This window comes from Triturus cristatus, chromosome 1_1 (genome assembly GCF_964204655.1).
Source record: "Triturus cristatus chromosome 1_1, aTriCri1.1, whole genome shotgun sequence".
NCBI classification, from domain to species: Eukaryota; Metazoa; Chordata; class Amphibia; order Caudata; family Salamandridae; genus Triturus; species Triturus cristatus.
The window spans coordinates 121,831,887-121,847,190 of NC_140579.1; the positions used below are offsets into that span (position 1 = coordinate 121,831,887).

The 15,304-nt window shown below is 45.3% G+C and overlaps 1 protein-coding gene across 1 annotated transcript in view; it reads left to right on the top strand.

The window, feature by feature from the left end:
- The first annotated feature begins 9,477 nt into the window (after window positions 1-9,477).
- LOC146869735 (uncharacterized) overlaps window positions 9,478-15,304 on the top strand; it is a 144,211-nt gene continuing 138,384 nt past the window's right edge. The window contains exon 1 of the mRNA XM_085613809.1: window positions 9,478-9,675. Coding sequence (XP_085469935.1) covers window positions 9,562-9,675 — 114 coding nt within the window. The 5' untranslated portion in view covers window positions 9,478-9,561. The remainder of the gene's footprint in view (window positions 9,676-15,304) is intronic.

Consider the following 15,304-nt stretch of genomic DNA (forward strand, 5'->3'; position numbering starts at 1 on the left):
CATGTGGAGTGCCCCAGGGATCCTCCCTCAGCCCCACCTTCTTCAACATCTACATGGCTCCCTCGCAACCATCGTCAGAAACCATGGGCTAAACTTAGTCTCCTATGCCGACGACACCCAGCTTATCCTCTCCCTCACCAAAGAACCCAACATCACTAGGCACAGTGTCCAATAACGGATAAAAGCCGTTGCCACCTGGATGAAGAGGAGCTGCCTGAAACTCAAATCAGAGAAAACAGAAGTCCTCATCCTTGGCCCCAGCCCATGCGCCTGGGACAGCACCTAGTGGCTACACGCCCTCGGAAACCCCCCACCCCGATGGACCACGCATGAAATCTCAGCATCATACTAGACTCAATGCTCACGATGAACCGCCAGATCAACGCCATATCCTCGGCATGCTTCAACACCCTCCGCATACTCCGAAAAACGTTCAGATGGATCCCTCCTGAATCCAGAAAAACAGTCATGCACGCCCTCCTCAGCAGCAAACTCGACTACGGCAACACTCTCTACACCAGAATCAACAAGAAACTACTTCACAAGCTCCAGACCGTCCAGAATGCCTCAGCCAGATTCGTCCTAGCCATAACCTGCCACCACTACATCAGCCAACACCTCCGCAATCTCCACTGGATTCCCATCAAAAGAAGAATACCCTTCAAGCTTCTTACCCACGCATACAGGGCCCTCCACAACATCGGACCAGCATACCTAAACGACCGTCTCTCCTTCCATGCACCCAAGAGACACCTCCAAACAGCTGACCTCTCTCTGGGCACTGTCCCACGCATCTACAAGACCAGAACAGGAGGGAGAGAACATCTCAGCCTCAGCCACTTTGTTTGCCTTTTTGTATTTGTATCTGTTGTTTATTGTATTATATATGTGATTTGTTTCATTATATGTGTTGTATTGTTCATTTTTTTTAATCATATATTCTAATGTAAAATTGCCTATTATCAATATATTTTTGTGCAATCTACATATGATAAAAATTAAATATGCTTTTATTAACATGATGTACACTGTGTTTCCTTCTGCAATATTCAAAATGACTAATGTATTACATAGTTGCTTATTCTAGACTGCCTAGGTGTTTAAGTTCATATTTGTTATTTACCCTGTCCTAGGAGGTCCGTAGTCCCTGCAGGGGGTCCTTTTTTCTTGCATTACAGAACAGGAGGGAAGTCCATCCCCGACCTTGTAGCCAAGGCCTGGAATATCCTCCCCCTCTGCCTCCAGCAAACCCCCACACTTCCCCAGTTCAGAAAAGACCTCAAGACCTGGATCTTCAGATGACCCCAGCAAACCATGGAGTCGCTCCCCCTCCCCACCAGGCGCCTTGAGACTCTTGTGGTTGAGTAGTTGCGCTTTATAAACCCTTATTGATTGATTGATTGACTGATGGGTGGGGATGTTGAAATGGCAAATGAAGATGATAGTGGAGAAGAGGAAGAAGTTGAATTGCGTAAAGATCTTACTGCCAACTTCTTCACTTCTACATCTCATGACATTAGCTTAAACCAACTTCTAATCTCATGAGGAGAACAGTCTGTGCTGGGCATTTTTCAGAGAGGGCACGTTTATGAAATCCAGGCCCAGGATGTTTGTTGCTCAAAGTGTTGACACATTGACTACTGGGTTCTTTACAAACTTTGCAGCTTGATTGATTTTAGAAAATGTATCCTCCAAAGTACAGATTTGTAACATGTCTAATGTGCCTGCTCATTAAAATGATTTTTTAAATTGTTTTAGGGTCCTCACCATGCCATCTTCGTTTGGTCATTTCAACGTTGGGACTTTTGCAGTCACATGCTGCTGTTGCAAATTAGAATGCGAGAATGGGTTGATCCCGTGGAAGACACACATACTTTGGGAGTACGCATCTTTCACTGAGACAACTTGCACAGTGATTGAAAGGAAGTTGTTGCTATTGCATTGGACTTGTTCTCTGTAGAATGGTGGCCCGAGCCATTAGGTGCTGCTTGATTTTCTGTAACCAAAAGCAGTCATCCCTCTCCACATTAGCAAAATGCTCATTTTGTATTAAGGGTATGAATTATTTGATGTGCCTCATCGCTGTAGAACAAACTTGTGGTTGTACCCCACTTAAAGTTACTGCTAGAGTATTGGACTGCTTATGAGTCCACACATTTGAGTACTGCCAGGAGTTAGTACAATTGGTGTTATTGTTGTGTAATTCCTATTGTGAGGCAGGAGATGTGGCTCTAACTGATGACATTATTAAATAAGATGTTGCCTATTGAATCTGAAACTTTTTATTATATCCCATTTTCCATGGTATAGGGGTATGGAATTGGAACAGTCACAATGGCACAGAATATTTGTGTTATTTGTGTTTTTTGTGTTTCATACAAATTTGCCAGTTCAGTCTGTTGCAAATGTGACAGTAGGTGATGAATTTTTGCTATTTGTATTATGTTGTAATGGTAAAAATGTGGGAAACCGTACCTACTTGCAATTCACATATAAATACACATACCTTTTGTTGTAAACATTTTGATATGTATGATGAAATGTATACAAAAAATAACTTCAACACCAGTCTTCTCTTTTGTTATGTTTTCTTTTACTGCACAAATGGAAATTAATAAAAAATGAGGATAAAGCAAACAAAATAATAAAAAGTCAGGCCTGGTGATTGAAACCATAATGGTTCAGCCATAATTATTTGTAGTCCAATGTCAAAAATACGCCTGTCCTCAGAAAGGTAAATGTGACCAGAAATAGTCCACAGAATGAATGGTAGTCACACGTGGGATGAAATTAGGATCCCAGTTTCCAACTGGTGGTGCGGGTCTTGCCATTCTCTCCTAGTGGTCTGGATGAACCTGTGCACCTGCCGGTGGTTAGTGGATGAACAATTGCTTCAGTTGACAGCGCCTTCCTTTCTGTGGCTCAGGCTAATGGGGAAGGGCCAGATGGAGTTGGCCCACAGAAAGGGAAAGATGGTGCAGGAAAAGCCATACACAGATGGATAAAACGTCCTGCAGCACCCCAGTTGGGGACCCCAAATTGGCGTTCAGATTCTGCATCTCAATATTGTGCTCCCTCTACAACTGCGTCATCTCATGGACTCTGGAAAGAACCTGGCACATCATTTCTTGGGACTGCTGTAATCACCATAAGAACTGGGCGATGTTGGCCTGGATGACACTGACCCTAGTAGCCTCACTATAATGGCCTGCAGAGCCACTCCCATTACCCCTCAGCCTACTAATCTGTGGCCTCGGCACAGTGTGCCCCATCCCACTGGTTCCTGGCTGGACTGGAGGTGGTGGTGGCGTCTCACCATGAGCCAGGACTGAGGGGCACAATATGCTGCTTCTCGCGCTTCACCCACTGGAAGTGGAGGAATATGTTGGCTGTGGTGTTGTTACAGCTGGGGTGGGAGGCATTGTTGAAGCCAAGTGAGGGTCACTGGAGCGGTCTGCCCAGGCTGATGCGATCTGAATTTTCTGCATTGGTGACATCCCTGGTGGTTTGATCGTGGGCTAAAGTGGAGTGATCCGGGGTGGCAGTTGGACCTATCAGGAATGTAAGAGAAACTTTTGCAGTAAAAGTGTGGATTACACATCCAATGAGTTTTGACCAACTATACTGGTGACACCTAAAAGGGAAAAGGAATTGCATATCATGATTGAACTTTTCAGTGTAAAATTTCTTTAGTACACAAACAGTTTATGTTTCATACAAATGTACTTGTAATAAACAGGTAAGAAGGTCCTGAAATGAAAAAGAAGCATTAGTAAGTATACATGAAATGTAGAAATCATTCAACACAACACAGTTGACAGGAGAAATGTTAAATTCAGCATTCCAAGGCCTAGCCGGCTAAAAGACTGACATTTACACAATTAAGACAGATGTTTAGCATTAGTCCTCAGTTGAATAGTGCATAGTTCAGTTTTAAGATATGCCACTTGCATTCCACATAAAAGTTTCGATGGCATATATTGTTATGGTCAACAAACATTGTTTTGTGGTACTAATGACCTAAATTCACTGACATGACAAGAAAATTACATGATCCGAAATACCCCACAAACTATTTTGTTTTTTAAAAGAGAGCATTTAATAGAGATTAAAGAATGAATGACACTTTAGCATATGGGAACATTTGATGAAAAAGGGAGGAATGAGCAAAATTAAATGGCAATTTTATTTTCCCTACAAAGAAACAAGGCATCATGGTAGTTGTAGTTATTTCAAATCAACATTCACAAAACTTGCAAAATTGTAAAGTGAACATACCTTGTGTAAATCTACAGCATTAAGAGAACATACATTTACTATGGGAAACACATATAGGATAAGTAGGAGTATAAACACTTACAAGCACTCTAACATCATGTGCAATGTGATGGCAATTAAAAGCTGTCATCTTAAATACAACTATATACATTCAAACAAACAAGCCACATAAGAAGTTACTGATATATTTAGGTTTCTAAGCCCAAAACATTGCTCATGACACACTAGCAACAGGTAATGTCAAAGTAAATAGAATATTTGTGTTTAGTGACACATTGAAAGGTATAACTTACCAGACTTAACTCCACCAGAGATCCTTTCAAGCCTTCAGCATGTAGGGTGGACGAGACCTTCTTCACCCAGCGCATGAGATGTAAGGGGGGCTGGGAGAACCACCGCCAGTCCTCTCGGCCAGCACGTGCTGCGTGGAGGCCATGGAATGCACTCTCACATGCAGGTCATTACACCGCTTCCTAATTTCAGCTTGTGCCCGCAGATTGTTAGCTACATCGTTCACTCGGTCAACTATTCTGGTCCACATTATCCTTTCCTGAGACGGGGTGTATTTTGGACTTGGGCTCCGAATAATTGTGGCTCTACTCTTATGATTTCATTCACCATGACTGACAATTCTCCCTCTGGGTAACGGGGATTTTTGGGGCCAGGCATTATGGAGAAAATTATATAGTTAAATTAAATTAACACAATGGAACAAATTACATTTAAAAAAGAGGGGGAAGAAACAGAGAGAACAACATAAAAACCTGCATGACTTCAGGGAATCAGCTTCAGTGTCGTGATGCTGTGGAATGGCAAAGGATCATGGTCTGAAATAAGGTGTAAACAATTGGGCAATTGACATCAGGTGTGTGATGCTAGAATCACCACTACACCCACAGAAGCAATGCAACGCTAACCACGTCCCGCAACTGACTCACTCCATTGGCAGACTGGTGCTATGAGACCTCTAGCCCAACTGCATTATTTAAATAGGCTTGGTGACAACCCCACCACCCCGATAGCTTTGGAGTACTATTCGCCAACACTGGAGTCTGCCGTGTCGGCTGCAGAGAGCCGCGGCCGTGACGGGAACCACTCCGTCGATGGCGGCTGCGAGTCAGTCTGCATACATCTAAATCTCACTGACTGTCCGCAGTCAGCTTGACAGAGTCCTCAGTACCGCCACTGCAGGACGGCTGTAGTACCGTCAAGACCTAAGTCAGCCCCAAAGTATCAAGTTGTAACTTGCAGGAGGAATTTCAGTGCCTGGAAAAACTCTTCTTTGCCACTATAAGCCCAACTGAATCAATAACTGATTTCCCTTTCCATTTTTCGCTTTAGAAAGTATCAACTTGGGTACCAGGGCTATATTTTTACTTAGAATCATAATTGTCCTGACATTGACATCTAAACATTAGACATTGAATGAACATGTGTAAATGGTCTGCGTGTTTCTTTTGCCTCCTCCAACATCTTCCCCTTTCTTACAACTTGTCATGTGTCCAATAATTTGTTTATAAAACTTTTTGTCTCATAAAGACTATTTGTAGATTAATGCTCATTCTTGGTATGTTTCTTAAATATCTTGATCAAAATCTGTAATTCATTAGTTGAGTTCACACTCCAAATTATTTACATTATTTTCAATTAGGCAAAGGTTGTTTTTTAGCAAACATCTATACATTTTGTGGCTCGAAGGAGAGTTCGCATTTCTGGCAGGCTCCAAGGTTAGAGCTTAGAGAAGCCCATTAGTGTTGACATTGCATCATATTTCTCTTTCTCCCAGATTTTAAAGCTGTTGTGTAGTGTGAGATACTTCCATATGTGTTTGCTTTTTCATTCTGTTAAGGATAAAAGTGTATTGTCGTTGAGCCTGATTTGCTGTAAGATATGAATTTCACTTTCTATCCACCTTTTCCAATATATGACTTTGTTTTGTGTAAGAACATTAGACTTGTCCCAAAAAGAGACTTCTGGAGTATGAAGAAGTTCACCCTTGAAAGTGTCGAAACTCAACTGGCCCGTGAAAGCAAGTTTCACTGAGGACATGAGGGATTATTTAAAAAACAAATCCAGAGTCTCACACTAAAGGTGTTTCACTGGGGAAAACACAAGTTTTGGGTGAAATCCTTGAGTTCATGTATCCACTGTCAATTACTCCAGGATGTGTTCCAACCCATTGTTTTTGGTTCACTGAGGTAGTACTACAGAGACCAGCTGTATTCCTAAACTGCAAGTCCACGTCTCTCTAGAATGGGACAGACGCAATACAGACTAGTTTCGGCCTCATTGGGCTTCATCAGGATAACACAGCTTGAGTCCATTGAACAGCGAGTAAGGCACCTTGCCACCTAGAGAGTGAGGTGTTCTAATTCCAGCTTTTAACCTTGACCACACATGGGTGGACTCACCTGGCACCCTTCTCCCAAAATAATAAGGCCCAAACCCCACAGGTTTCTGCTATTCAGGCTGACAAGAACACTTTCCTACAGGACTTTTCGTGTCAAGTTACCTGGGAAAACTGTGATCCTATAGCTGGAGTAATGGTGCACATTAGCACCGGAAGTAAAGGCTAGCAAGGGACCCAACTTGCTCCCACTCTCAGAAAGGAGTCAGGATGCAATTGTGGGTTTGGCCCCTACACAGGTGTGACCCCCCCCCCGGCTTAATTAATTTTGCACTGCAACAGTTGTATGACACAATCTTAGCACAAACAGGGGTGTAGATATCAACAAAGCAGCAGCTGTGGTGTCACCGCAGCCCAGGTATCTGAGGAACCCACTGCAGTCCCAGCTCTAGGTGCTTGTGTTTTTAAAATCCAACAAGGTTGTGTTGGTCATGTTCCTTACTTAAGTTTGGGTCCATGGCACCTTTTATGTGCCACTGAGTGCAAAATATCAGTTCCAATGACAGTTTCAGAGAAGGGGCCCAGGGACAGAGGACGCTGTCACAATCCCAGCATAATTTACATGTAAGACATGCTGTGTCTTATGTGGACATCCTTCACCTTGTACATAGCCTCCTGGCCCCACCACACCCAAAACAATTATCACAGCACACTGCCCTGTGTACGCCCTGAGTAAAACAAGGAGATTAGCTAATTAGGACCAAGCATGTGTGTAAAAAGGCATGCATTCCGGTCCTGTCACCACAATAGTGTAATATTAGTGAGCATTAGACACCTACAACTATTTCTTGGGTTACACAACTGGTGCAACCACAACCAGTAGATGATAGGCTATACCGGGAACATCAAGGAAAAATATGGCGTACCTCCAGTGGACTCGCACACGCTTAAGAGTTCACACACTAGAGAAGATAAGACCAGACATAAAATATTAGCTGGGTAGAGGGGCACAGCTTTCCCAAGCCATGCCAGGAGTTCTGACCCTAAACAGGGGAGAGGAATTATAAGATACATCTCTGGACCACAACTGAAATATGGATGGACTCACCTGATGCAGCACTGTACTGACACAAATTATGTGGGGTGAGGTGGAATACCAGACACACCTCTGCATCCCCTAGTACATGGGGGAAGGGGTCCTTAGATCTCTTGAGACAATCATACGTTGTGGAGGAGATTGTCAAATACATCTCTGAAGAACATATGACTAATCTGCAGACCCACATTAGAAAAAATGGAGGATCTCACCAGAGGCATCTATGGGCCTCAATGCGGAATGTGGAGGGCAGCACTAGGTTTAATGCTGGATCTCTAGACTCCTCTGAGAAATATTGAGCGCCCCACCAGACACTTTACTAGAACTCTGGACTCCATGAGAAATGTGTAGATTCTAGCGCTTTACTGGATCTCGGGTCCCCCTGAGATTTCTGGAGGGTCTCACCAGACGCATCTATGGGCCACCATGAGAAATGTGGAGGGCACCACTAGGTTTATTACTGGGCCTCCAGACCCCTCTGTGGGCCCCACCAGACACTTAACTAGAACTCTTGACTCTATGAGAAATGTAGAGTTTCACTGGATGCTTTACTGGATCTCATGTCCCCCTGAGAATTCTGGAGGGTCTCACCAAATACATCGCTCGATCTCTAGACTCAATGAGAAATTTAGAGTGACTCAATACATTGCTTGATCGCTGAATTATCCTTTAAAATCTAACGGGCCTCGCCAAACACCATGCTGGCTCTCTCGATTCTTGGAAGAAATGTTGAGGGACTCACCCAATACATTGTGGATGTTTGGACTGTCATGACACTTGTGGAGGGGTGGGTCTCTGTACTCTCCAGAGAAATTGGAATGTCTCATCAGACACTTTACTAGAACTCTGTGGTTTGCCAGGATCTTGCGTGACTTTTTTCAAGCAACTGTGCACAAAAAGCCACATGAGATACCAGAAGGAGACTAGCTCAAGCAGAAAATGTGTATTGGGGAGACATGTTCTGTGCATGCCAGTCTAATGTGAGCAAAAATCAAATACTGCAAAATTTCAAGAAAATTAGTAAATTTCACATAATGCAAAATTCAATCCTTAGTCCCCCTTGTGAAACATAGACAGTTTTGCTTTGCTAGATCTGTGGACCCCTCTGTGAGATGTGGAGGATATCACTCTGGACCGGCCTGAGATGGCCCATGTCAGACACTTTGCTGGACCTCATTGCTGCAACTATGGTTAGCTCCCCCATCAGGATTTATCGGCCAGCCTTAATGAGGCCTTGTGCAACCCCATATATGCGATTATGGCCTCATTTAATTCAATTTCTGGAAGTGGTCTTAAATGGCCACCAGTGTAGTTAACGTTTTGGCCAGTTTCAGTGCATAAAATGTCAACCCCTCTCCACAAGTCCACCTCCAGCCACAACAGGCCACAATGCCTTGGGTATATTTCAATCCAGTCTTAGGGCCTGGCAGAGTGTCTGTCTGTCTGTGCTGGGGTCTCTAGGAAGTAAGAATCCAGATTCAAAAATAGATTCTAGAGGCACAAGAAGTCATGTGGGTCTGTGGATCGCTCTGCACAAGGTGTCCACATTTCAGGTGATGTTTCCTAACAGCCTTTGTAACTCCAAACATTGCACAACTTTGTTTCAATATTCACTTTCAGCCCTCCTCTGCTCTCATCCAAATTGTTCTCTGCCATGGGTTAGATCCAATTTAATATTTAACCACCCCATTTGTGTCCTCGGATAACTGTCTGTGCAAGCAGACACTCCCACCTGCTGTCATTCTGGGGTCACAGAGTGCGGTTCGTCAGCATATTAAGGAGTGATGTTGGGTACACTAACATATTCTGCCATCAGTGAGGGGAACATACAAGCTCCAAGATGATGCTCCTGTCCTGCGCGACGCTCTTCCTAGCTGCCTTCGCCCCCTTTGTCCACTTGCACCCACACTGTCCCGATGAGAAAACTCACCTGCTCCCTGCCAAGCTAAGTGAGGTAAGTGTCCGCGCCACATCCCCACAACTGTGGGGTACAATGGCCGAGTAAGCGGGGTCTGCGTAACGCCGGTTGGATCAAATCTTTAACAGAGACCATTTTGACTTAATACATGACACATGCTTGTGACTTGGCACAATGTCACATTAACCCATTTTCTATGTTTTACATTTGACAAGTAGTGTTTACTTCACGTTTATTGTCTTCAAAAGATGAGAGAGTGGGCTTTGGGTTATGAAAGCCAGTAGTTGAAGGAGGCTCCCTTCAGACAGTAGACTTCATGTGTTTTTCATGGTTTACTTGGATGGGTTGTCTACCAAGGCCATGTCATTTCACGGATGCTCACTGTTGGACTTGGCCCTTTTTGCAGGGTCATCCCTGAACTTTTTGCCTTCTTCCTGGTATCTTTTCTGACCTGGCATTGGTGGTTTTAGGACTCTGGGCACTTTATCATTGCTGTCCAGTGTAAAGGACATGTGCTCTCTATGGTAAAACGTGGTAAGATTGGTCTACACCTGTTTCGCACATTTAATTTACCTATCAGTCACTTGTAAGGTGGTATCTCAGAAACCAAGGGTCAGTAAATTAAATGCTACTGGTGGGCTTGCAGCGCTGCTTGCTCCACCCACCAAAGTAGCCTTTCAAACCTGTCTCAGGCCTCTGCCATTGCAGGGCCTGCCGCTGTGACGTGGCACATAAAGTGGTTGCCGCGTCTGTGACTCCCCTTTTACTACATATCTGTCACCCCTAAGGTGCACCCTAGCTTGCCCTATGGGCAGGGTGCGCTGTAGGTAAAAGGTAGGATATGTTCCTTAACTGTGTGGCATCTCCTGGTAGTGACAAACAGCCATTTTGGTTTCTCATTGCTGTGAGGTTGCTCTCCCATAGGAATGCATTGGGGATTCCCTGATATGTGTTTCAGGGGTCATTCCTGATATGAGAGGAGTAGCGTGATCAAGTTTGGTATGTTTGGAATAGTGGTAATAAATGCTGCGTAATGGTGTTCGCAGATTTATTATCACTATTTTAGAATTGCCGCTTTTAGAAGTAGACATTTCTGTGTGCTATGTGTCTTTGTGCCTGCCTGTTGTGTATTGCATGTATGGTTCTGGAGTGAAAGAGACTGGGGAGGTGCTGTAGTCCCAGAGGGGCTGGGTAAGTCAACGCTAGGCTGAATGGGCCTGATCTGCATTTGAAGTAGTGGGAGGAGTAGCCCTTGACCCTGAATAGGCCTGTGCCTGCCTTGTACAATGTTGGCTCCGCCACCCTGTGGTGAGTCTGGGGCCAGAGCCTACACTAACAATGAGGGTGTTTGTACACTGAAAGGATGTTCCTAAGTGCCCCCCAGAACTGGTTTGGACCAGGCACAGAGCAAAGACTGACATGGGTATAAGTATTGGTGCTGTTACCCCATGGATGGTGTGTACTGCTTGGTGCTTACTTGGGGCTGGCAGGCTGCCCAACTGCCAGGAGGAACCGCCACTGGGGGACTGACCGGCTGCCCTGCTTGGCAGCTGAGGGACATGCTTCTTTGCCCTGGAGACCCGGTGTGGTTGCCTGAAATGTTACCAGTAGTAACTGGTTGTGATTTTCACTACTTGTGTGTTCTAACGGTGATGACAGTGGTCCGATTGGCCCTGTAATGTATATAATCCCCTGTAAAGTAATACTTAATGCCAGGTGGCCCAGTGTATATATGTGATTATGCTCTAATGTGATTTATGAGTAATACAAAGACTATTTTTATATAACCGTGCGTGGAGTTTCTTTTGTGGTGTGTTGCTGCTGTGTGTGTGTGTTGCGCAAACGCTTTACACATTGCTTCTGGGATAGGCCTGACTGCTCTGCCAAGCTACCAAGGGGGTGAGAAGGGGTTATCTTCAACGTGTGACTCCCTTGCCCTGACTAGAGTGGTGGTTTCTGCCTGGCTTAGGCGCTTTCCCTAGCCAACTAGACATCCCATTTCTAACACTAACCCAGTGGTACCCCTATACTAACCCTTGCAGCCCATCACTGGTGGTGCAAAGAAAAGAACAGGCAGAGCAGTAGGGTACAGAGGGCTTCCCTCTTCACAGAACAGGCACAGCACGGCAGACAAAAAACAAGCTTTCCATCTCCCAAGAAATCAGCTGCAGCGCAGCATTCCTTTCAATGCATGCCCGAAAAGGCATGACAGGGACCGAGTCCCTCCCATGCATTATAGATGCAGCGCAGAAGTGCACGATTCACTCCCAAACACAACAGATGCAGCACAGCCCTGCAAGATTCTGTTCAATGCTTACCAGAAATAACATGGCTGGGCACGAGTCCCTCCCATGCATAACAGATACAGCATGGCAGGGTAAGAATCCCTCTCATGCATAACAGATGCAGCACGGCAGGGTAAGATTCCCTCCCATTCATAACAGATACAGCACGGCAGGGTAAGATTCCCTCCCATGCATAACAGATACAGCATGGCAGGGTAAGATTACCTCCCATGCATAACAGATGCAGCATGGCAGGGTAAGATTCCCTCCCATGCATAACAGATACAGCATGGCAGGGTAAGATTACCTCCCATGCATAACAGATACAGCATGGCAGGGTAAGATTACCTCCCATGCATAACAGATGCAGCACGGCAGGGTAAGATTCCCTCCCATGCATAACAGATACAGCATGGCAGGGTAAAATTACCTCCCATGCATAACAGATGCAGCATGGTAGGGTAAGATTCCCTCCCATTCACAACAGATACAGCAAAGCAGGGTAAGATTCCCTCCCATGCATAACAGATACAGCATGGCAGGGTAAGATTCCCTCCCATTCATAACAGATACAGCATGGCAGGGTAAGATTACCTCCCATGCATAACAGATACAGCACGGCAGGGTAACATTCCCTACCATGCATAACAGAGACAGCATGGCAGGGTAAGATCGCCTCCCATGCATAACAGATGCAGCATGGTAGTGTAAGATTCCCTCCCATTCATAACAGATACAGCAAAGCAGGGTAAGATTCCCTCCCATGCATAACAAATACAGCATGGTAGAGTAAGATTCCCTCCTATGCATAACAGATACAGCATGGCAGGGTGAGATTACCTCCCATGCATAACAGATGCAGCATGGTAGGATAAGATTCCCTCCCATTCATAACAGATACAGCATGGTAGAGTAAGATTCCCTCCCATGCATAACAGATACAGCATGGTAGGGTAAGATTCCCTCCCATGCATAACAGATACAGCATGGCAGGGTAAGATTCCCTCCCATGCATAACAGATACAGAAGAGTAGTGCAAGATTCCCTTCCATGCATAACAGATACAGCACAGCAGGGTAAGATTCCCTTCCATGCATAACAGATACAGCATGGCAGGGTAAGATCCTCTCCCATGCATAACAGATACAGCATACAGAGTAAGATTCCCTCCCATTCATAACAGATACAGCACGGCAGGGTAAGATTCCCTACCATGCATAACAGAGACAGCACGGCAGGGTAAGATTCCCTCCCATGCATAACAGATACAGCATGGCAGAGTAAGATTCCCTCCCATTCATAACAGATACTGCACGGCAGGGTAAGATTCCCTCCCATGCATAACAGATACAGGAGGGCAGGGTAAGATTCCCTCCCATGCATAAGAGATACAGCACGGCAGGGTAAGATTCCCTCCCATGCATAACAGATACAGCACGGCAGGGTAAGATTCCCTCCCTTGCATAACAGATACAGCAGGGCAGGGTAAGATTCCCTCCCATGCATAACAGATACAGCAGGGCAGGGTAAGATTTCCTCCCATGCATAAGAGATACAGCATGGCAGGGTAAGATTCCCTCCCATGCATAACAGATACAGCATGGCAAAGTAAGATTCCCTCCCATGCATAACAGATACAGCACGGCAGGGCAAGACTTCCTCCTTTGCATAGCCTATAAATCATGACAGAGTAAGATTCCCTCCCTTGCATAACAGATACAGCAGGGCAGGGTAAGATTCCCTCCCATGCATAAGAGATACAGCACAGCAGGGTAAGATTCCCTCCCATGCATAACAGATACAGCACGGCAGGGCAAGACTTCCTCCTTTGCATAGCCTATAAATCATGACAGAGTAAGATTCCCTCCCTTGCATAACAGATACAGCAGGGCAGGGTAAGATTCCCTCCCATGCATAAGAGATACAGCACAGCAGGGTAAGATTCCCTCCCATTCATAACAGATACTGCACGGCAGGGTAAGATTCCCTCCCATGCATAACAGATACAGGAGGGCAGGGTAAGATTCCCTCCCATGCATAAGAGATACAGCACGGCAGGGTAAGATTCCCTCCCATTCATAACAGATACAGCACGGCAGGGTAAGATTCCCTCCCTTGCATAACAGATACAGCAGGGCAGGGTAAGATTCCCTCCCATGCATAACAGATACAGCAGGGCAGGGTAAGATTTCCTCCCATGCATAAGAGATACAGCATGGCAGGGTAAGATTCCCTCCCATGCATAACAGATACAGCATGGCAAAGTAAGATTCCCTCCCATGCATAACAGATACAGCACGGCAGGGCAAGACTTCCTCCTTTGCATAGCCTATAAATCATGACAGAGTAAGATTCCCTCCCTTGCATAACAGATACAGCAGGGCAAGGTAAGATTCCCTCCCATGCATAAGAGATACAGCACAGCAGGGTAAGATTCCCTCCCATGCATAACAGATACAGCACGGCAGGGCAAGATTCCCTCCCATGCATAACAGATACAGCATGGCAGAGTAAGATTCCCGCCCATGCATAACAGATACAGCAGGGCAAGATTCCCTCCTTTGCATAGCCTATAAATCATAGCAGAGTAAGATTCCCTCCCTTGCATAACAGATACAGCACGGCAGGGTAAGATTCCCTCCCATGCATAAGAGATACAGCACAGCAGGGTAAGATTCCCTCCCATGCATAAGAGATACAGCACAGCAGGGTAAGATTCCCTCCCATGCATAACAGATACAGCATGGCAGAGTAAGATTCCCGCCCATGCATAACAGATACAGCAGGGCAAGATTCCCTCCTTTGCATAGCCTATAAATCATAGCAGAGTAAGATTCCCTCCCTTGCATAACAGATACAGCACGGCAGGGTAAGATTCCCTCCTATGCATAACAGATACAGCAGAGCAGATTAAGAAGCCCTTCCATTCATAACAGATACAGGACGACAGTGCAGGATTCCCTTCCATGCATAAGAGCTACAACGCAGTAGTGTAAAATTCCCTCCTGTGACTTACAGAAGCAGCACAGTGGATGTAAAGCAATCCCTTTTCTTCTCACAGAATATTTACATTTAAGGCAAGTGGAAAGTGGATGTTTAATCCACTGAGATGAGCATAAAATGGATGAGTGAGTGAATATGCTAGTGCTACCCCTTCCTTTCTCTGTGCTATCAGTATGTTTCATGACTCTGCTGTCAATCACGAGCAGCAGGGCTCAATCCTTGCATCTGTGTCCCCAAACGAAGGGGAAACACTTTTCAGAGCAGCACATTTCCATGAAAGAGATAGGTGCTGCTTTACAAGACACTTTTCTTGTTTGGGAAGGCATGGGCGGGAGCAGGCCGTGGTCCACAGCCTGGTCCCCTCAAAGCTGATGGAT